This window comes from Phodopus roborovskii, unplaced genomic scaffold, assembly GCF_943737965.1.
Source record: "Phodopus roborovskii unplaced genomic scaffold, PHOROB, whole genome shotgun sequence".
NCBI lineage: Eukaryota > Metazoa > Chordata > Mammalia > Rodentia > Cricetidae > Phodopus > Phodopus roborovskii.
In genome coordinates, this window is record NW_026126629.1 from 6,328,571 (window position 1) to 6,352,998 (window position 24,428).

At 42.5% G+C, this 24,428-nt stretch overlaps 1 protein-coding gene across 1 annotated transcript; it reads right to left on the reverse strand.

Annotated features, from left to right (window-relative positions):
* Positions 1-2,660: 2,660 nt before the first annotated feature.
* Positions 2,661-24,107, reverse strand: Nr1d2 (nuclear receptor subfamily 1 group D member 2). Its single transcript, XM_051206887.1, has 8 exons — positions 23,928-24,107; positions 15,904-16,170; positions 14,544-14,632; positions 11,293-11,437; positions 9,182-9,810; positions 6,182-6,367; positions 5,024-5,234; positions 2,661-3,885 (listed from the first exon to the last, which is right to left on the reverse strand). The coding sequence occupies exons 1-8, from the start codon at positions 23,941-23,943 to the stop codon at positions 3,689-3,691; spliced, it is 1,740 nt and encodes a 579-aa protein (XP_051062844.1). The 5' UTR covers positions 23,944-24,107; the 3' UTR covers positions 2,661-3,688.
* Positions 24,108-24,428: the final 321 nt, after the last annotated feature.

Genomic DNA, 24,428 nt, shown 5'->3' on the forward strand with positions numbered 1-24,428 from the left:
TGTTCTGTATGCTTTCTGTACTTTTATGGGCATCTCCTTTTTTAGGTTAAGAAAATGTTCTATGATTTTGTTGAAAATATTTTCTGGGCTTTTGATTCTTCACTTTTCTGTTTCTAATATTCTTAGATTTGGTCTTTTCAGGGTGTCCCAGATTTCCAGGATGATTTGCATCAGAAAGTTATAAATTTAACATTTTCTTTAAGCAAAGTATAAATTTTTGTATTTTTCAATTCAGTTGGTAAAGTGTACCTCTATAAGTTCCTCTTCAAATTCCTAATTCTCCATCCCAGAATTCCCTCAGTTTGTTTTCTTTATTGCTTCTATTTCCTTTTTCAGATCTTGAAGAGTTTTGTCCCCTTCAACTTATTTGTTTTTCTTGGTTTTCTTTAAAGGGTTTACTCATTTGTAAACACATCCATTTGTGAGTGTTTTCCTGGCTGTCTTTACAGAATTTATTCATTTCCTCTTTAACGACCTCTAACGCCTTCATATAGGTAGTTTTCAGGTCTTTTTCTTGTGTTTCAGCTATGATAGAATATTCAGGGCCTGTGGCAGGATAGCTATGGCAGGTTCTGGTAGAGACTATTGTCCTTGTTATTTTTCCCTGGCATCTAAGCATCTGAGTTTAGGGTGATTACAGATGTAGGTTTTAATTTCTGCGAGTTCAGGATGGGATGTAGAGTGGGATCCTCAGCAGGAACAGAGAGGAAGGGAGGCTACAGATAGGGTAAGGGTTGGATCTGCTGGGGGAATACAAAGAGCAAAGAAAATCTGCAAGCAGCCTACAGCCTGAGCTGGGGGCTGGGACACAACAAGGAGAGGGAGGCGAGTAGGGGATGTTCTGTGAAATCCACAAGAATTGTAGATGGGAGAAGGTAGGCTGCAAATGGTGTTCTGTTGCAGCATTAGGGGTGAGCCTGTGGGACTGGCTGGGGAAAAACAGATAAAGCAAATCAATAAACTCTTTTTCTTATACATTCAGCAAACTTTATATTGCAAAAAGAGAAAGAACAATTGAGACAGGTGTTTGCTCTCGTGCACAGGAATACATATATCTGAGCTCCTCTCACAGCTTTGCTTTGCAATGTTTACATAAACACATCACTTCTGACCCAGTCACAATGGTAATTTCTTAGAATGTAGATATGAAATCTATACACTACTGTACAGAAATACTCAAATCTTTTAATCTGCAATTAAACCATCACCATGAGAACAAACTTCATCCCAAAATGTCTCTCCTTTCCCTCGGCTATCACTCTCTGAAAGCTGGAATCCTCTCTCAGATCATGTAAAGACACACTAAAAGCACAAGAAAAAAAAAAAAAATGGTTCATCTTGCTAACATAATGCCCATAAGTCTGGTGAGATAATGCCCATATTTTAACCTTGAACCATAAAGTCAGAGTTAAAGCATCACTTAATTCATACAGTACAATATTAATTATCAACAGTGCCCCACTGACTCAGAAGTTCCCTATCTGTCTGATGTCATTTATTACTTGTTTAACCATAACTCAATCAAAGAGTGTGCTTGTTATTAGGCTGCTGGTTTAATTTAGAATTAGAATGCTCATATATGGGCAACTTTCAAATACAGAAATACTACATGTGGCATATGAACTATGGATTTTGTTTCCCATTACTACAGGAAGAATTTATTGAAATAAAACTTTATGAGACAAAATGCAAATCTACATGCTTATATTCAGGTGTGTACATGTATATACTAACCCTAACTAAAGCATTACAAGCAATACTAACAGTTCTAGTTACATATTCCCAAAGACTTAACTATTTTAAAGATACATGTTATAAAGACACTTATGTCAAAGGCATAAGGATCAACATAATCTTTGAGGTTTTCAGTATTACTTCAAAAAGCTCTCTATCCTCCATAGAAGAAACTATGCATTTGTTTATTCTAAAAAAAAATATAAAAAGGATAATGCTATCATGTAAAGGATTCACAAAACCTAGTTGTATACCCCATGAAAGCCATACCCACTGAAAGTAAACAGCAGTTATGGTCCCTACTGTATGACAGACACACCATCAGCTTTCCTCTTTAACAACAAGGGTTTATCTTTTTCAAGCTCTCTTAACTGTGCCACAGAATTTCAGATCCTGTAGCAACAAGACTACAAAATAAGGCATTCTGCTTACATGTCACAAAAGTAACAAGCTTAAAATAATAAAGCATATTCTTAATATCTTTAAAATTTCATATAATCCAAACATTATACAGAAAGTAATTTTAACCCCCCCCAAAAATACAATTAATTGCTACTTTCCTGGGGGGGGGGGGGAAATGTTCAGGAATCTTCAACTTTGGCTCTCTCTCCTACCATGATCTTTAAGCCTAGGTAGGTCACCCACTAAAAGGTTTTTCAAATCATATTATATCTAATTTGACAAAATCTCTGTAGTGTTATTTAGGAAAGGAAAGAAACGTGGACTTGGCACAGGCATGCCAACAAGGTAACAAAGTTTCCTTGAACAAAACAAAACTTCACCCTCCACACACAATCCAAACCTTCCATCCACCTGCAGGAGGTGCAATACCACCTCTATCAGCACAAGAGAGAAAGCCAAAATGCTCTGAAACACTTAGTACTTCAACTGCAGACTTTTACACCAAAGATGTACTCTAAACTACATGTTTTGTTTTGTTTCTGAAATCTGGATTTGACTGCCCATCACACTTTTACATTAAATGTTGCTTAAACAAAAATAGAGCATAATTTCAGTATTCTACCACCTAAAGATCATAAAGCAATGGTTATACATCAGCAGCAGCAGGTAAAATGCACCTAATTTGGGTCCTTGACACCTCTTGTTTAAGTTTATTGTATGATAAAGTTCTTCACAGTTTAAAATATTGTGAAGTAAGATTTTATATATAATTATATTCACATACATACTATGTACACATACTATCTGAGGTGTCCATAAACCTGGAATATGTGTTTATCAGTAGGGTGTCCCTCTTGAGCAGGAACCCTGAACAGATTGGTGTGGACTGTCAAACAGTTTCCAAGAAATACTTAGAAATAAGACAAGAATATTATTATGAGCAATTATAATAAAAACTTCATCTTATTTACATAGTGCCTATCTCCCAAGAGGTAAAATATGTTTCATGGATATTTTTCAGTATCTCTGTGAGGCAGGACATTGGGGACATTATCAATTATTATTTTCCACAACCCAGGAACTACTAGGACAATGTACTTTGACACCGGCAAAGCAAAATTCAAACATGTAAAGACCTCTTGGCTCTCGGTCTCCCTTACCACATTTCAGTCTTGTGGTACAGCAGGATTCTCAGCACAAAGGGTTAATGTCTAAATCCTCCTGTATCTCCAATGTGTGTCAAGAGTTATACCACAGGGAGATCAAATGGTATTTTGGCTTTGGCAGATGAAAAATCTAACATTCAGTGTGGTTATAACTCAGTGTAACTTCTCCAGTCTAATGCAACACAGCTGATTGGTCTATGGGGGGAGAGGGCCAGTGTCTAACATGGCAATGAGTTCTCATCCAAACAGCTACTGGTAGCTGACTACAGAGACAGCCCAGGACTTGGCACTGTCTATGGTCTTTTCTATTTCCACATATGGTATACACATATAAATAAGCATCTTAGCATATAATGTACAGTTGTATCAGTTCACGTTCCAAGGCCTTACGGGTGAACTTTAAAGGCCAAGAGCTCCTCGGAGTGCATATTATTTAAAGATCGAAGATCTGGCAACTTGAGAAGTAATTTTGTAAAAGTGGAAGCCTCATTTGGATGGTTTTTCATGATTAAGGTCCTTAGTGCACGGATGAGCGTTTCTTGCAAAGCTTCCACTGAGTTGACATTTTCAATTCCAGACCGATCTAAAGGGAAGTAAGGAACAGAGAACTATGAAGGGAGGACACATTAACAATATATATTCTTACTTGATGATCACTACCAAATTCAAAATGGTTTTACACACACTATTAACAAGCACAAGCTTAAAACTGTAAAAATTCTCAGCCAGACATGGTGGCACCTCCAGCAATTGAGAGGAAGAGCTCTGAGTTCAAGGCTAGCCTGGGCTAGTGAGCAAGTTCCAGGACAGCCAGATCAACAGAGAAACTCAAATTTAAAAAAAAAAAAAGGAAAAATTCTCAATGGGAAGGAAGTTTTATAGCTACTTATTGTGCATATTTACTCATGTACGTTTAGTGGTTCTGATTCCTTTTTATTTTTCTAATGTATATGGGTATTTTGCTTGCAAGTATGTGTGTGCACCCTGTGCATGCCTGATGCTGAGGAGTCCAGAAGACCCACTGGATCCTCTGGACCTGTAATTACAGATGGTTCCTAGGAATCAAACCCTAGTCCTCTGGAAGAGCAGCTATTGTTCCTAACTACTGAGTCATCTTTTCAACCCAGAGTTTCTCAGTATTTAAATTTGATGCTAATGTCAACTGCTTCTAATTGGCAAGATAAAATAATATAGTGCATTATTTTATTCCCTACCTGGGTATTCACACCTTGTATTTTCCCTTCCTCGACAGGATATTGGGGGTATTTGATCATACTACACTGTGAACCCTGAGTTTGCATTTGCATTAATTAAATAAAATTAACCTTGGGTGAGGAGGCTGAGTTAGCAACTAGTTGGCCAAGAGTCATCATAGAGGATCAGAGGGCATCTAGACAGATAGAGAGGTGTACCAGAAGTAGTAGGGAGGGATTGGAGTGAAGCAGCTTTTTCCCCCCTTTGGCAGAACAGAAAGAAGTTCTCTTTCAGAGATGCCGGCAAGGAGAGGTTAGCTAGCTGGTCTTCACCCTGGCCTTTGAATCTCCAATGTTATTTATAAATAAAATGATGGAGGAGTTAAAGCTACCTTTAGTGGCAGCAGCAGAGCTAGGCTCACATGACAAAAGCCTTTTCTCTAACAGGATGTGGAGTCTGAGGCACTGGAGGATGAATTATCAGTCACAAATTAAAGGCATAGCCAGATGTTGAGCCAGCCTGTTTACCTGCAGATACCAGGACGACTGCAGTGAACAAACTCATCTCTTCATCACTGAGCTGGAGGGCATTCAGCTTCTCACTGAACTCAAACATAGAACTGAGCAGATCCCCTGCTCCCATTGAGTGCAGGTCATCCACACTGTACTTTTTCCCACTTAAAAAGGTGACAGTCCGCTCCTTTGCATCAAATAACGAAGCAAATCGTACCATTAGAACCTGGAAGGCAAAAAACACAAATGTATTTGGAGAAGTTCATTCAAAAAACTAAGATACAACTATTCAAGTCAGTTAAGAGACACCATACATATAAAAGGAATTTTATAAAATGGAAATTGACTTTATATCTAGAACTCTCCACAAAAGCAATAAATATCCCATCAAAAGAAAGTCCAGATAGCAATGGCAACAGCGAGATTCTGAACACTCAAACCTATAAGCAGAGATTCAGAAATAAAAATATAAAGTGAGCAATGATGTCACTGAGTTATTAATAAATGGAGCCTGACCAAAGGCATTCAAGATACTCTTCAGGGTCCAAAGTATGTTTCAGGTGCCAATGCCCTGAGAAAAGTCCTACTTCAATAGAGCATCACTGAGAACCTTCAAAAAGCCAAAGGCAGTCAAAGGAAACACATCACACAAACCCAACTTAGACCACTGCAAGACCCAGAGTCGACACTTACAGACAGCCATCACAGCAAGTGACTGTTACTCAAGCCAGGCAGACTATGTCAGGACAACAGCATTCCCTACATCCCACTGTCTGACATACTGCCTATATGACTCTTTTACAACTGATGGTGCACTGTGCTTTCTGCTACAATGCCCCAAGCAAAGGTAGGTTGATCAGACAACCCAAAAGGGAGTGACTAGCCTGTGATAATGGTGCCAATTACTTTGGAGCACAGTCAGAAGGTATAAAGAACATAAATCTTGACAGCCAGGACCCATGCTGAAATCCCTGTCACCCTAAGAACTCTCATGCTGGTTAGAGTTGAACACTTCCAGTCCCAAGTAGTTCAATGTACCTAATCCCTTCTCGAAGACCTGGGATATTATTGCTTTGTTAGTTTGAGACTCTGAACTATAAACATTTATCTAGAAAATAAATAAAGAGTAGGTACATGGGCTTTGCATCAACTGTCAGGATGAATAAGACCTACCTCAAAAGTGCCAGCTTTTAAAAGGTTGACCTGGTCATGCTGAGACAGATCTCGGAAACCAGGGATGCGTTTCGCAAATTCCACCACTTCTTTTACTGCTGGTGTAAAACTCATTGAAAATTCTTCCCAGATTTCATGCCCAGACTTCTGAGGATCCACATATGGAGACTTGCTCATAGGACAAACCTAATTTGCAGGAAATAGGAAAACTCTTAAACTGTGAGGGGTCACAAAGAATTCAAAATTGTCATCTCAATCATAAGAAACCTCAACATGAAGTAACTCCCCAACTCAAGCAAGGTCTTCCATTAACCCTTCCTATGGATACATTTCACCTCAACACAAGAATCCTCACAGCAGCAAATACAGTTATACTTGTCAGCGAGTCCTATGCAATGTAAGGTGGGTAAATAAAGTGGACATTTTACAAATCACATATTCAGGCTAGAGAGATGGCTTAGCAGTAAAAAGTAAATACTGCTCTTCTGAAAACCCAAGTTCAATTCTCAGCACACATGTCCAAGGCTCATTACTGTCTGTTAGCTGCAGTTTCAGGGGCTCTAACGTCTCTGACCTCCTCCAGCACTTTCACACACATGCACATAATTAAAAATGCGACAGCACATGAACTTAATCCCAGAAAAAGGGAGGCAAAGGCATGAGGATTTCCGACTTTAAGGCCAACTGGTACACACAATGAGTTTAAGGTCAACCTTAAGTACACGGTGAGATTCTATCTCAAAACAAAAAACAGTAATAAATTTTTAAATAGAAATTACCTATCCTTTACATTTAAAAAGCCTCCTGTAAGGCAGTAATGACATGCGCCTTTAATCCCAGCATTTGGGAGGCAGAGGCATGTGGAACTCTGTAAGCTTGAGGCCAGCCTGATCTACAAAGCAAGTTCCAGAAAAAACAGAGCTATTACACAGAGGAAACCTTTCTTGAAAAAGCAAATAAAAAGTCTTGTAAAGCTAATAGTGGTGGCTCACATCTTTAATCCCAGTACTAGAGAAGCAGGCACATCCCTATGAGTTCCAGGCAGCTCTACACAGTCCCATGCCAGTCAAGGCTCTACACAAGACCTTGGATGGATGGATGGATGGATGGATGGATGGATGGATGGATGGATGGATGGATGGGAGGGACAGCCAGCCCTATAAATTAAGTGTGATGGCACATAACTTTAATCCCAGCCCTAGGGAGGCTAAGGCAGGCAGATCTCTGAGTTCCAAGTCAGGCTGGACCACAGGAGACCCTGTCTCAATTATGCCTTAAATAGCCTAAGGCAACCTAATCTAAACAGCTATGGATGTTTAAGAGGTAGCCTAGGAAAAACACTATCTAAAACCAGCTATTTCAAGAACATCGTCCTCAGGCCTAGTGTACTCTAAAGAGTGTTAAAACACTGCTGCCACCTCCCACAGGCATGCAGTGCTTTCAAATTTTGAGAACAAATCTTCCCATTTGTTTCTCACCCTGGTTATTATGGCCTCGTTGTAATGACCTGAGAGTGTGTTTTGTGGCTAGAGAGACAGTCGTGGGTGCTGAGAACTGAAGCCTTACATTTTGGATTGTGAGCCTAGCCCAAGTCTATTTTTTAAGGCTGCATCTCAGTCCATAATTCTTTCCTTAGACCAATACATGACTCTCTGACTCAGTGCCTTATCCAAACACAAGTGAGGTCACAAACCTCTACTTACTTCCTATTACAGAACTCATTTGTTCTTCAGAAAACAAAAAACACTGCACATTCTAAAATGTAGGCAGCATAGAGTCACTGGTCCTTTATCTCATCAACAATGGTAACCACACCTGCTCGGCTAGGAAACAGACTGGGTACCAGGTACACCTTCCAAACAGGAAACTAAGGGAAGCCAAAGAAGTTGTAGGAACACTAAAGAGACATGAAGCATGTACCATACATAATCTATTATTAAAACTAGCCCTTTATTTAACTTTCCACTAAACCCATAAGAGTCCAGGAATGAGATGATTCTCAAGCCTGGAGGCTGCTATGACCAGAAATTTTTAGAGTCTACAAGTGCCTAGACGAAGAACCCAAGGAAACAAGATAAACATGTCTAAGGTGCCTTCCAGAGCCACACTCAGACACTGGCAAGAGACAAAAAGGAAATGAACATGAAGACTGGGATATACTCAACTGTTTTTAAGATGAAAAAACAAAAGGTAAAACTACTTGGCAGTTGGCTGACACAGACACTATCAAAAGACCTCACAGTTTAAACTGGAAATTTTGATGAAATTCTGGCTGAACATAAACACTGTGTATTATGTATTTTGGGTATAATGTTGAATTTGATGTAACAAATTTGAATGATATGAATAATATTAACTTATCTCAGGATAAGTTTATAAAATTTTAGTAATTAGGCGATTAAATTCTCAAACCATAAAAGAGCTCAAAAAAAAAAAAATCTATCTCCAAAGCTCTTTCTACATCATAACTAAAAAAACTCTCTGATAGCCAGTGACGCACCCTGATGTCCCAATGATCCACAAGATCACTTGAACCCAGGAGCTCAAAGCCAGTCTGGGCAACATAGCAAGACTGTCCCCACAAAGAGCAGCAAAACCTCTCTCCATAGAAATCAAAGAAGCTAAAAAGATCAACCCTTTTGAGAAAGATCCCAAAGCTAATGAAGTACTAACTGATCAGAACACCTAAATTTCCAACGAGATTTCCAAGTATTATAGGATCAATTCTGTCTGAATCATGTTTTATACAAATCTTAACCCTACTGAAGTAATGAAAGTACAAGCCCGTACCTATTGCTATGTGAAATTAAGTTAATCCACAAGCATTACTTATTAGTGTTATTTCACTAAAAATACTACACAAACAAAGAGCCTTCTAGAAATCTCTCTTAGGCTTCCTGACCTAGCTCCCAAGTCAGCATACCACCCCCGACCCACCCAAAATAAAACCTTCCAAGCTTTCCTTGACACAAGAGGAGCAAAGAATCGATTTCACTATACCAGATGCATCCTCCCTCCAGTGTTGCACAGGAAGCTATTCTTGTTCTCATTCTGAGAAAATCCATCTAATGGAACTCTATCACAGACTCTTTGAGCATAAGCACTGGAGAAGTTCACACAGTGTCCATTTGCAATACAAATCGTATGCCCATTTGGGTAATGCATTATGTTCCTCCCTTTGTACTGTCCACTGAGATGCTGCTGGCTCTCACTACAGGGAAAGTGGCTGTGAAGCCCATTGCCACAGTGGTCATGATTTAAATTATATTGCTCCACGTTCCTGGGAATCCGTTCTCCTCTCTGGGGTGGCATGCTCTCAGCTGAGTTTTCTCGATGCTCTTGATTATACAAAAAGGTATCCTTGTGGGCTCTAGTCACCATGCCAATCACTTCCTCCTTTGCAAAATCAGAAGAGGGAGGAGGAGAGCCTTTGAGGTTTTCTTGCTCCAACTGGGTCTTAGGCCGCAGCTGCTCCTGAGCTGGTAGAGTTGACTGTTCATGTCGCTCTGCTAAGGTGTCATTTTGCAGGTGGCCACTGAACTGGGTGTTCATCATGGTCTTCATTGCACTCTGCATTTCAATTAGCATTCTCTGTTTCTCACGCTTAGGAATTCGGCCAAATCGAACAGCTATTGAGGAGAAAGATAGTTAGTGTCAGCATCTATACTCTAATAGGCTCTGTTTATTAGGCTCTGCTTATATGAAAACTGACACAAAATTGCCTCTGAAAGCCATAGCCTCATGTCATACAAGTCAATAATGTCTGCATGTCCCTGGCCTAAACTTTTCTAAAGTTCATCTTGACACAGCAAAAGAAGTGGGAAAGAATGAAAACTTCCTGTTGCTTTCTCTCCAAAAACAAGGCTAAGGAAAACATGTATTTGTTGGCTGTTTTCTAAGCAAAAATCCAAGAAACATGGAAATGACTAATGAGAACCGCAGTGTAGAGCAGGACCTTACTAAAGACAGACACACCAGCATTCTGAGCAATCTCTGTGGGTTCAGGACAACCAGGGCTACACAGTGAGACCCCCCCACCTCAAAAATATTTTTAAAAAGACTAAGATAACTGAGAAGATGGCTCAGTAGATCATCAAAGCACCTGCACACAAGCTGATGTTCTACACAGACAGAACCAACTCCAAAAAGTTGTAGTCTGACGTTCACATGTATGTCAGGTCACACAGATGCCCACACAAAATCTGATATAAAAATAAGTAAATAAGGGACTATAAGGATGGATGGCTCAGCAATTAGGAGCACTCCTTGTTCTTGCAAAGGACCTGTGTTCAATTCTCACCACCCACAGAGTGGCTTACAATCATCTGTAACTCCAGTTCCAGGGACTCTAATACCACCTTCTGGCCTCAGCGAGCACTAGGTATCCACATGGTATACATACATATTTGCAGACAAAACATAAATAAAGACCATACAATAAAGTAAGTAAGTCTAAATAAATAAGAAATGGGCTCCTTAGTAATACCAAGGGACCAAGACAAAGTCAAAAAAAAAAAAAATTAAGGTCAAGCATGATGGTACCTGCCCCTAAGTTCCAGCACTCAGGGAAGAAAAGGCAGGTGGATCTCTATGAGTTCAAAGCCAGCCTGGTCTACATAGAGCATAGAGCATTCAAGATCAACTAGGGCTATATAGTGTAATACATAATACATAGTATAATATAGTAGATAACACATGTTATTTTTATGCATATGAATTTTTGGCTACATGTATATAAGTATGCCACAGATGACAAAATAAGGCATCAGTTCCCAGGTACTGGAGTTACAAGCAGTTGTGAGCTACCACATGGACGTCGGGAACTGAACTGAGATTCTCTACAAGAGCAGTGAGTGCTTTTAATTACCAAGCCATTGTTCTACACCAAATAACCACCCCCCAAAGAAAAACCTGAAATCACTTAGGAAAAATGAAGATCCAGTTACAAAAGGAGCAGTTTGAACAGCTGCCTCTGAGATGGCAGCCCTCATCCTACCATAGTGAGTTTTAATCCACAGGAAGTCACACTGGGCTTCCTGAAATCTGCACTTCCCCATAAGAGGGCCTGGTAACTGCTGATAGCTACAGGACTCTCTGCCCTGGGAACTTACCATCTCTTGACATTCCCACCGACAGACACTTCTTAAAGCGACACTGCTGACATCTGTTCCTGTTCATCCTCATGATAGAGCAACTCTCGTTCTTCAGGCACTTCTTGTATTGGATGTTTTGCTGAATGCTCCTCCGAAAGAAACCCTAAAATAAAAGAAGATTTATCCATCCATGTAAAAAACAGCCGCACATCTATCCAGTGTATGCAGAGCTGGGCCCAGGTCAAAGAAAGAAAATCTTGGCACAGAATTTAACTGAATCCTTACTGGTATCAATCAACAGGTACAAGATATATCAACCAAACAAAATTCTTCTTCCTGCTGAAGACTGGGCCAGCCCAAAGTACCTTTTAATAAGCATTCCTCCTGCTAGACTTCAGCTGCAGCCACATGCTCTACCTTGAAAGCAAGTTTCAAACCTTTTTTTTTTTTTTTTGGAAATGGGTATCATATAGTGTAGAGTGGCCTTGACCCATTATACAGCTTGGGATGGTCTTGAACTCATCCTTGTACCTCCACCTCCCAAGTGCTGGGACAACAAACATGTACTACCATATCTAGCTTTCAAAACTTCTAAAACATAAGAAAGTTTCAGAAAGCTGACAGAGTTGATAATTGAACAGAACCTTATGTTAACAACAGCAGAACTTTGTCATGTCTGGATCATTACTTACTGACACCAACAAAGCCTACACACTCATGCTAGATGTCCCTGACCATAGGTCAGCAGCCATGTCAAAGCACACACCCAGAGCCAGCTATCATCCAGGGAAAGAGTTCCTAGGCAGATGACTATAAACAGCTATCTTAACTACACAAACTACTATATTAGCACATGCTCTATGCCAGGCCTTCATCGACCCCCTAGCTCAATGTTCCCAGAAAGAAAACTTGAGGAAATATAACTACAAAATCATTTCAAACTGCCTTTCCCACTAATATTATAACTAACTACACATGATATATTTTTGTTAAATATTGACCATATAATTAATTAATATATATATATATATGTATATATATATATATATATCACTTTTGCTCCTTATTGCTGTGATACTATATACTTGGCTCAACCAATGCAAAAGCTAAAATTAGTGCATTTTCAAGAGGGTACTGAGGGCTAGGAGGTAGCTCAGTGGTAAACAGCAGTCTAGCCTTTGTGAGACCTTGGGTTCCATTCCCAGCACTGTCCCAAAATTTAACAGGATGCAGTGGTACACTCCTGTAATCCTAGTAACTTGGGAGGCTGATATGGATTGAGTTCTAAGCCATCCTGGGTTACATCAAACATACACCACCAAGATATCAATTATTTGTATTTATATAATGCGGTGCTGGAGAGATGGCTCAGTAGTTACGAGCACCGACTGCTCTTCCAGAGTATTAATACCCACATGGAAGTTCATAACCATTTGTAATGCATGCTCCAAAGAATCTAACACCCTCTTCTAGCCTCCATAGGCACGAGGCACACAAGTGGTGTATAGACATACATGCAAGCAAAACAAGAATATATAATACATTTCATTCATATCATGGTTTTACTTTCTAGCTGAAAAGTGACATGAAATTAATTTAACAATACTTCACATTTTCTTTAAAAACATGTAGAGAATTTATACAATTCTTTAAAGCAGTAGAAAAGAGCTACATCTACACAACACTTATTAGTCATTAAAAAGCTCCCAGATTCAACTCATTCAGAACTGTCCCAAAACAGACTTGCTCTTTCACCATGAATGTTCCTTATCTCATTCGCCCTGCCACACCCTGCCAAACTGTATTCCTACTCTAAGCCACTCCAGTAAGAAAACAGCAAGAATACATGCTGGCCTTGTTAATGCTTAGTAACAAGGAAAAGGGTTGTGTAGATTTAAGAGACATTCCTAGATGTAGGTAAGGAGGCAGAGCCACTGAATGAAGCTACCTAAGGTTCTGGTTAAGCACTAGAAATAATCAACTTACAAATCAACTCTTTCCTGAGTATTCCACTTGAATTCAAGATGATCTGGCTCCACCTGTATTATATCGTTTGTTGCTAGTATTTATCTTTGCTTGTTGTGTGTCTGAAATAGTCTTGCCTCAAGCATTATTTCTCAGCACGCTATAATTTGGCAAATACTTAGCAGTTATTCCCAGTCCATAGTACCTAACAAGGTCTAAGATCTGATATGGTTTAAATATGTCCCTCAAGAAATCATATTCTAGAAACTTAACATTGAATGTCACAGTCTGGAGAGGCGAGACTTTATGAGTGGGATCACATGTGTTCTGCTTTCTTCAACTGGCTAATGTTAAAATGCCTAATATAAAAATGGAGTCATTATAAAAAGTAAGCTGGGAGCCAGGCATGGTGGTACATGCCTGTAATCCCAGAAGAAGCAGGCAGATCTCTGAGTTTGAAGCCAGCCTGGTCTACATGGTGAGCTCCAAGGCTACATACATATAGAGACCTTACCCAAAACAAACACTTTAAGTGGGCTCATTCCTGTACACACTCAAGCTCACATTTGTAGGCATGATCACTCATCTGCCCCTATTCAGAGTCTTCCATCCTCCAACAGAAAGGGTCTCCCAAATACAGTCCCCAGTCTCCAAAATTCTAAGGCAAATTAACTCTACAAATTTACCCCACCTGCGATATTCTGCTTCGGCATTCTAAGACCTAACTCAAATCTTGATTTATAGGCATATAATCCACCCCTGTAATTCCATCCCTTGGCAGGAAGCAGGATCGCAAGCACTGGGTCATCTTCCATTGCTATACACAGCAAATATTAGGTCATCCTCCACTTCCCTACAAAGCAAGTACCAGGCTATCCTCCACATCCCAACTCAACGAGTACCAGGCCATCCTCCACTGCCCTACACTCAAAGTACCAGATCATCCTCCACTACTGTACATAGCAAGTTCCAGACCAGACCAGCTCTAGACTACCTGAGATCGTCTCAAAAACACAAAAAGAATTTAAAAAAAAAAACTACCCCGACAAGGCAGTGAAACCCCTATTTCCTGACCACGAAGGCCTGTGCCTGATTGGACAGTGAATGAACCCAAACTGTGGCTGCTCCACTTCCTGAGTCACTGGAACTGAGATAGCAAATTCATTTTGATCAGAATCTTAAAGCTGAAGAGAAAGAGCTGATTCCTCCCTCCCTTCTAAATAAACTACGGGCATTCACAAATCTAACCCACTTTCTTTAGTCCCAGAATTAGGATGGTAGTAAGAAATAAAAGCTTGCGTTACCTTACAGCCTTCACAAGCATGAACTCCATAGTGGAATCCTGACGCCACATCCCCACAGACTTTACACAGTAGAACCATGCCACTAAATTCTAGGGCACAAACAGACAGGAAATAAAAAGCTGGAAGAATCACTCAAGGGCTTTCCCCAATTGAATATTTTATCTCATTCACTTTGCATGTGCTTTAAAACAATACATTTATACCTTTGTAGCACAGAAAAAAATCTATATCAAATTAACAAAGGAAAGCCAGTCTTCTTTCCTCTCCCCTCCCCCAGTACTGGGGATTGAGCCAGAGGCCCTGGCCCACACTAGGCCAAATGCACCAAGCTGCACCCCCAGCGATAGCTGGCTTTTTCCATTTTGATAATTTTAAATATCCATGGAAATTTTGTAAATCTGTAATTACCTTATACCATACATGCAACAAGAACTAAGAAAACAATTCTCCTAGACAAAAAGAATTCAGAGAAATGATCAATAAAAAAAGTCTCTGGGGGAAAGGGGAAAGTGGCTGATAGGTGGCTCAATAATTAAGTACACTTTCAATTAAGAGGGCCAGGGTTCAATTCCCAGCACCCACATGGCATCTACCAATAAGTCAGTCCCACCTGATCAGGTAGGATGCCCCCTTCTGGTCTCCAAGGGCACCTACACACACACACACACACACACACACACACACACACACTCTCACACTGCACGTACATTCTTCTTCCAGGACACCTATACACAGACACAAACGATGCACATATATTCTTTCAGGCTCACACACATAAGCATAAATTTTAAAAGCAAATAAATAAGTGAACCTTTAAAAAAAAATACAGAAAATGTAAAAAAGGCTAAAGGCATAGTTCAGTGAAGAGTGTTTGCCTAGTTAACATGAGACCTGAGTTTCCTCAGCTTCATAGAAAAAAAAAAAAGTTGCAAGGGTTTTGAGTTATGCTGCTTCAATTCAACAGCAAGAGTTGGGCAAGCCCCATCCCTTCTCTACCAGTCTTGCTAGCCTTGTTCCACCCACACTCACCCAGGTAAGCAGTTTCCTAATCCCAAATGTTTCCAATTCTGGCTTCATGAAAGTAAACCCTTCCCATAACCAGAGACAAGGCTCAACACTAGGAGTCCAGCAGAAAAGTGCCTGCAAGTGTGTGGTAAAAGGAGAGACATAACTGAGCCACATAAATCTAAATGACTGCCAGCCCCTGGCTGAAATTTCTAAAATCATCACTGATGTCTTGCCTAACCACTGACCATGCTTACCAGAGGAAGGATGAAGTAGAGTCATACCCAAAGGAAAAGCCTAAGATACAAAACCCATCTGCATGAATGGCTACAATATAAAACGCTAACAGACTTACTTGTCATACCGCTGTGACTCTTGGTCATGCCAGGAGCACCAGGTTTGCCTGTTTTCACAGGACAATCTGTGCAATCACTCTTCAAGACACTGTCGATGCTAGAGACATCACTGTTCTTGGGATTTCCGTTGGCATCAGAGTTAGAGCTATTTGGAGAAGATGGAACGGATGAGGACGAGGACTGGAAACTGTTCTCAGAACCCTCACTGTGACAAGAGGCAGGGCTGGAGGCAGAGCTGGAGGAACTGATGTAGGCAATCACACCTCCTAGAGAGCAGTACAAGTAGACAATTAAGATATAAGATGATACATGTATTTGATTTTTACTCATGTAAACATACTATTTCACTGAATGTCAGAAAGGCTACTAACTTCAAAAACAAAAAATGATTGACATTATTTCTGTTCACACCAAAAGATATTTTCTTGTGTCATATTACTCCTTCCACAAATTCAAAGCTACATTTAGTCCCTTTGATTTAGCCATGAGAAAGTCTTCAACAGCTTGTTTGTCATAGGCACACAACAGACACAAACCTAGCCTCTGAGTGCCTTCAAGGCTCAAAGCAGCAAAGTGCGGTAGACACAGATGCACTAGTCGTAGCCTCCCTGGGACTCCAGTGCTTACTCCCAGCTCTCAGCTGAGACAAGGGCTAACAGGAACAAGGGTTCTACTTGGAATAGCAGACAAGGTCTTTATCTTAAAGCAGGGAACCTTTCCCAGCTGCTGCACCTGAAGACAGGACTCCCCACTGAGGCCAGGGCCCACCTCCTCCCTGGACCCACCCAGCACTGCACTTGTACACTCATCTATGTTCAGCTCTTAAGGATCCAGACCCACTCAGTGTTCTTCTAACACAGTTACAGGCCATTAAAAAGACTGGCAGAAGTTAACACTATACAAGAACAATAGTAAGGCAGAAGCTAATCTTACCCACCAGACATCCTCCCGCCTGCCCAAAGCAGGACAGTTAAGTTCATGGAAGTAACCTCCACAATCCCTCAGCAAACTTGTCTGGGCCTCTGCAAAGCTATAATCTGCTCAGGATGAGACAGTATTTAAAAATGTTCTTAGGGTATAATTTTAAACTTCTTCCCTCAAAGAGATAAAATACTCCAAGAGTAATCTCAAGGCCAAATATATTATTTTCCCAAATCCCAGACCAAACAAGTAATTCACCTCTTCTCTGCCAAAGTCCACTGTGGTTTCTCCTGCTTCAATCATCAAATATTCACTGGTTCCTCAGTGTACAGCAGAAACAACGGTCACCTACTGTCTGCCTGCTTTCACCTATTTTTTGGCTGTATTTCTCAGTACATTTTACAAGGAATGAACACTGCCATACATACTTTTACATAGACTTCTACCTTTGTGAAGTCCACACTGACTAGTAAATTCCAAGCAGTATAAAATATAAGCAGGATGCCAAAGTATCAGACATGGGGCTCCTGACAACAGTCTATATGTATATACACATAGGAGGTGGAGAATGTCAAATGCAATGGATTCATTAACTTGAAAATTAAGAGTGTAAGATATGGCTCAGTGGAAGTGTACTTGCCTAGCCAGTATGGATGAGGCCCTGAGGGTTCAATCCTCAGTACTGAGAATAGAAAAATAAGTCTCCTAAAGATATAACAGCTCTTTGGCCTATCTTTGACCCAATTTTGGTAAATATGGGATCTATATTTATCAGCTGCTTAAAAATATAAGAGGTGGAGGAAGGTTCCACAGACAAAGTGCTTGTGACACATGATAGCAACAGTTCATGTCCCCAGCACCCAGGTAAAGAGATAGGAAAGGCTACAGAGATGCTTAGCCATTAACAGCACCTTCTCTGCTGGTGCTGAGGACCTGAGTTCAGTTCCTAGCACCCACTTCAGCCTGGTCACAATCACCTGTAACTCCAGTGCCAGGAAATCCAACACCCTCCTTCTGGGCTCCACAAGGACCCCCCTGCATACATGTGTGCATACACACATACACACACATAACTCTTAAAAACAAATGCCAAGTGGTCACAATGTGTAATCAATGCATGGGAGAAAAGAGTGAATCCCTTTGAATCTGAACAGCCCAATAGTTCAGCAAGGGGACCAGCCTTACCAAGTAAGGTAGAAATCAACGAAGGGACACACCCAACACCAACCTCCAGCTTCCACATGCATGTGTACCTGCGTACCTGCACATGCCAACACATATACATAGACACACACATACATATACAATAATATAGTAATAATTTAATATAAATAAATAAACCACACAGGAAAAAAAGCTGAGGCTCAAATAACCCTCCCAAATCCAGATACTATCATTTATAGACAGAACAGAAAAACAAAAAACAAAAAAAAACTAGGCACAAGAATTTAAACCACTTTCAGTCTATTGTGTTGAAATCAGTTATTCAATGTGTACTCAAGTACCAATCACACACACCTTAATGTATTTCTCTTATTGGTTGATCAATAAAGCTGTTTCAGCCAATAGACAGGCAGGATTTAGCTAGGCAGGAAATCCAAACAAGGATAGAGAAAGGTAGTAGGCAAAGTCAAGGGGGACACCATGTAGCTGCCGAGGGAGGAAGAGGGCCAGAGTGCAGGAATCACAGGTAAGCCAAGACCACATAGAAATAGACAGATCAGTAGAAATGGGTTAATAATTTAAAAACCTAGCCAATAAGAAAAGCCTGAGCCATCGGCCAAACAGTTTATAATTAATATAGGCCTCTGTGTGTTTATTTGAGACTAAACAGCTGCAGGACCAGTAGGGACAGAAACTTGTCCACAACATCGAGATTGGAAACCTGAGGAATAAAGTAAAACCACAGCTCTCCAGGGGCTGCTACAACCCAAAAGAGGGAGGGGACAAGTGTCTTCTTAGCTGGGGAACTCCTCACTATGTGCAAATTCAACTGCACACACTTCACAAGATTTTTTTTTTTAAGTTTGTGTTCATAAATATATGCCAAGTGTGTGTGGGCACCCACAGAATCCAGAAGAGGGCATCAGATCCCCTGGAGCTGGAGTTACTGGCAGCTGTGAACAGCCCAATGTGTGTGCTAGGAACCAAATCTAGTCCCTCTAAGTAGAGCAGGAAGTACGATTAACCACTGAGCCTTATCTCCAGTTCACTTTTAAAGACAAAAATAGTAACTTACTAAGCCAGGCATGGTGGCACATGCCTATAACCCCAGCACTCAAGAGGCCAAGCAGGATACTGAGTTACACATAACAAGTACTTGCCCGAAAACCAAAACAAGAGAAGCAGAAAAAACAAAACAGAACAATAAACTGGTCAGTTATAAATGTTAGTATCTACTTAACACAACTGCCCAATTATTTTAAATGCCCTGTGATCTCAATGAGAACCTGCAAGCCTATTTCTGTCTGGAGAACATCATCTGTGGAGAAAATCTCTAAACACATCTGTGTTTAAAATGCTTAAGAGATCTCAAGAGTACACGATAAATCCCAGGGTTAGCAAATTGCTCCCAGTTTACAGGAGTCTCTCTGCTCAGAACAGGATACCAAGAAAAACATTTTATCAGTGCAGTATTTCACAGTTCTGCATCTGTAACAAATAATAGCCTTAAGACACTCAGTGCACACCTGATGGGAGATGTTTCTCTTATTGGTTAATGAATAAAGCACTGTTGGCAAATAAGAAGGCAAGATAGGTGGGATTAGGAGACAAGGAGGATTCTGGGAGATGTAGTAGAGAGGGGTCAAGATGTAGGACGTGAGAGAAGAGGTCCGGACCCTCTCTCTGGTAAGATAAGACCATGTGGAAACACTTAGGTTGATAGAAATGAGTTAATATTTAAGAAATAGCTAGCCAATAAGAAGCTCTAGTCATTGGCCAACAGCTTTATAACAGAGTCTCTGTGTTATTTCAGGGCTGATGCGGCTGTGGGACCAGGCTGGTGGGGAAAGTGCTTGTAACACACACCTACTACCTGAAGAGGATAAAAACTAGGCTCTTTCTTGAGATGACCTTCCTAGGACCAACACTGTAGGTCATTTATGTTCACAAGATCTTCTGAGTATCTCTGTTTGGAAATATATATTTAGCCTATAATATCCAAAGTCAGGAAGTCAAGGCAGGAAGATTCACATTCAAGGCCAGCCTGAGCTATACGGTAAGATCTTGTCTCAGAACAACCTAGGTCCTTAATGGGGATGAGGGTCAGGCAGGCTAAGGAGGTACACCTCAGCGGCCAAGAGCTCTTGCTGTGCCAGCACAAGGATCTGCAATCAGATCTCAAGCATCCACATAGAAAGTCAGCCATGGTTTTGTACAACTGTGACCCTAGGACTGGGAGGAAGGGTTCAAGACAAGAAAATCACTGAGGGCTGTTAGCCATCCAGACAGGCCAATGAGGAGTATGGGGGAAGGGGGTACGACAGCACCTTTGTGAGAGACAAGGGATGTCGAGCTCAAGGCTCAGAGAAAGAGTGTCTCAAGGGAATTGGGTAGACAGCAATGAAGAAAATCCAGCATTCTCCTCTGACCTCTGCACATGTGCATACACCACATTATATAAACAAACTTCCAGGAATCTGCACAACTGCACACACCACACACACTAAATAAACTTTTTAGAAATCTGAGCTAATGCAGTTTGCTTTAAAAGTAGCCAAAAGCACTGCCTGGGCCATGATGATATTAAAAATTCCTTTGTAAAAGCTCCAAAATAAAACACAAGGAAAATTTCTGAACTGCTATCAACCCAGCTCATATCTAACTCCACTCTTTAGGGGATTCAAATGTTTGTATTCTACACCTTGAAATCACTGGGACCCATCTAAAAGCAGCAGCCTTCTTCCAGTCAGACCTTCAAAACCAATTTTCTTGTCTTCATCTCCTCTACCCACCAATCTACCCAGCTCACCATTAGCAACTCAGTGGTTAAATGTAAACTTCCGAGAAGGTTAGGGTTCCAGGGTCATGTAAAGAAAGGAAACTGAAACTCTTAGTTAAGAAACAGTACTAAAGCCATCAAATGAAATGAACAATCTCCTGGTCACATTTCAGCCTTCCAACCTCCATTAACTCATGTTGCAAATGAGGAAGCTGGAGTGAGAAAGACTGAGTGAGACAGATGTAGTAAGCAGCAGACCTAATACAAAAGTCACTGAGCTATGTATGCAATGAGTGTACAAGATCACTAAGAAGACCTAAGCAAGCAAGTTTCTTTCTCACTAACCCTGAGTCATCACATAAAACAGAAATATCTGCCAGTAACTACAAGACTAAAATGAAAGTGTTCATAAAAGGGATCATTATATATACATGTTTTTGTGCACGTAGGCTCTGATGATAAAGCAAGAAATGTAAAATCCCTGATCTAGCAAATCCCAACACTTCCAGAAACAAGCAGAATGCACATCTTAGAGCCTTGAGCTAAAATTAACTCAGGCAGCAAGCAGTCCTCTCTATTTTTAGCTGAAGGGGAGTGGAGCTGGGCCAGGTTCCCAGTCAGGGCTTACCCAGGAGTCAACGCCCTCCTGCAGGCTGAAGTAGGCTTTCTTCCTTCCTGGGCTTACCCCTCCTGGAAAGAAGGCTTGCCGCCAAGTCACAGCAATACTTTCCTGTTTTATGCCTTAGAACTGAACATTTTACCACCAAGGATGATTACTTTCTTATAGCAGAAAGGACTTAGTGATGCCTCTCTCATAGGAAGGCCGGGTAGACCCAACTGAGAGCTCTAAAGATGAAGTACAGAGCTGTGAGCAATAGTGCACAGAAAGGGCTGAATGCTGAGGACCACATGAGCAGTGAACAGGGCAGAGGTCACAGGCCAAGTCATATGAAAGAATGCTAAACCATGTGGCTGGGAAGGATTTTGAAATAAGATTACAAAAATGAGGTCTTCACATGTAAAACTAGCAGTATTTTGGGTTCTATGTACAGCACTAGAAGAAAGCCAAGGTGTAATCTGGTGTCTGGAAAGTAAGGGGGGAGGGAGGGACAAGGAGAGAGGGAGAGAGAGGGACAGGAAGGAGAGGAAGGAACAGGGAGAGAGGGAGAGAAGGAGAGGAGAGAGGGGCAGAGAGGAAGGGAGAAGGAAGGAAGGGAGAGGGAGAGAAGGAGGGAGAGATGCTGACATCAGGAACTTGGACAGAGGCACCTGACCCTTTTCTCAGCCACAACCCTATTCTTCTACAAACTGAGTGGATCAATACATATCTCCTTAAAGCTCCTCACTACAGATCCTTCTACTTCAAGATTCCATAAGTCAGTGGTTCTCAAACTTCCTAATAACTGCAACCCTTTAACACAGTACCTTATGTTGTGGTGACTGTAAAGTACAAATTCCTAGATTTCAGAACAGGCAATTTCTGAACAAGGAATAAAATCTAACTTCAAAATACTTCCCATGAAAAGGTCCTAGCTGACCCCAAGGTTATTATGAGTCAGCAAAGCAATATGCCAAAGAGAAATAGGTGTGTGCTTGTGTGTATCAGTGTGTGTGTGTGTGTGTGTGTGTGTGTGTGTGTGTGTGTGTGTACACATGTACGAGCTTGTAGCGCGTGCATAAAAGGGCTGCAAACAATTCATTTGCGGCAGGGTCCAAAGCAAAAAAGCCTAACTTGAAACTTGGGAAATGCCAAACCTCTTCCAAGGCAGTCTATCCACTTCTGGGAGCTACACCCCAGGGGGCAACAGGGATTAAACGGATTAGAAAATCACTATATAAATGAAAACTGTAAATGGGATGGGGCGGCTGTCAACAGCCACCACGGAAAATGCTCACAATTTGTAACACCAAAAGACCCAAACCAGTGAAACTTCTAATGCACCTGACCCAACCACGTCATGAATTAGAACCTGAAGAATTCACATGTAGGGCAGGGTTAGAAAAAGCTGTGTCTACCCATCTCTAAATTACTAGTGAAAAAGAAAAAAGAAAAAAGAATGTTCACCCCATGAAAGATGAAACTTAGACAATCAAAACTATTTTTATCGTTGGTCTAAAACTTCGTAAAACATTTGTTACAACAGACATGATTTTTAAAAGGTGCAGAGAACTCAAAAAATTCAAACAAAAATTTCATTTGCTTCAGGTGTAAGGGCCACCACTGAGGTAGACTAAAACGAAGCGGGGAATGTGCTACTATTTTGTAACCATGCTGCAAGAAACGTACAATCTTTTGTGGGTTCAGGACAAGTCGGTCCTGGGGGAATTAAGGAGGGTTTTCCTCTTTTGGAATTTGTTAGGATCTCACACTGTAGCTCATGGCTGCAACTTTCTGCGGTCTCCTGCCTCAGCCTCCTGAGCGAGGATAAAATGTTTTTAATACAAATAAAGGTTTTGTAAGATTCTGAAACCCCAGGATCACCACTGCCCTGGAACACAACGAGTCGCATGCAGAAAAGGCCCTCCTCTGCAAGCTCGAGGGGGGCTTCTGGGCTATGTCCTCCAGGAGGAAGGATGCTCAGTACACCCTATCCATCCGGAGGGTACTGCGGGGCCCCCGCAGGCCTCTGCCCGGGAATGACCCACGCACTCCCTGCCCGGCAAGGTCAGCCCTGCCGGGGTCACCTCGGGACGCGCGGGCTGCAGCGCGCACTGCGGCGAGGACGAACGCCCGGGCTCGCGGCGGGTGCGCATGCGCGGCCGACTCCGCAGCGGGCAACAGCGGGAGACCCGGGACCGCGGCCACGTCACGGCGGAGGCCCCGGGGGCGGAGCCTCACGCAGGCTGTGGGCTCCCCGGCGGCGCCGCCCCCACGTGTCCCTGCAGCCCCGGGGAATGTGGGTCACCGCGCGGCCTCACGTGTCCCCGCCCGCCGCCGCCCAGCGCGCATTATGTAATGCCGCGTCACGCGCCCGCGCAGCCAACCGGCGCCCGCGTTGCCGAACGTAAACACACCGTGCACGTGGCCCGCGCGGCAGGGCCATGTGAGGGGGGCGGCCGGCGTGCAGGGATCCCAGGCTCGGGATCCCGGCGGCCTCACGGGAGACACGGCCGCCCAGGCACGCGACCCTGCGACCCGCGCCTCCCTCCCGCTCTTACCCGCGTTCAGTTCCATGGCGCTCGGCGGGGTGCGGCCCTCACCGCGCCGCCCGGGGCTGCAGGCGGTGGGGCTCGCGGGCCCGCCTCATGAGCACCGGGCGCGGGCGGCTCCTGCGGGCCACCCGGCAGAAGCGCTCGGCGGCGGCGGCTCCCCGTGGCAGCGCTCGGCGGGCGGCGGGCACGGCAGCTGACGGGGAGGGCGCCCCGACCATGTGACCCGCGCACACCCCCTCCTCCGCCGCCGCCGGCCGTGCGGCGGCTTCGCCCGCTCCTCCTCCTCTGGCCGCCCGCTCCTTCCCCCGACTCCTCCCGCCCCTGCCCCCCGCTCCGCCCGCTCCTCCTCCCCTGGACTCTCCCGCTCCCGTCCTCGGCTCCGCCCGCTTGCTCTCTGCAGGCTCCGCCCCTACGGTCGGTCCAGACCTCCCATTCGGTGGACCCCGCGGCTCCTCCTCAGGCCCGCCCCCTCCCTCTTCCTCCATTCCTCACGCTGGTGCTCGGGAC

Coding starts and splice junctions, on each gene's coding strand:
- Nr1d2 (XM_051206887.1), bottom strand. Junction 14,633..15,903: donor GAGTCACAGCGGTATGACAA/GTAAGTCTGTTA, acceptor TTTGTGCCCTAG/AATTTAGTGGCATGGTTCTA. Junction 3,886..5,023: donor AGTCGTCCTGGTATCTGCAG/GTAAACAGGCTG, acceptor ACTTCCCTTTAG/ATCGGTCTGGAATTGAAAAT.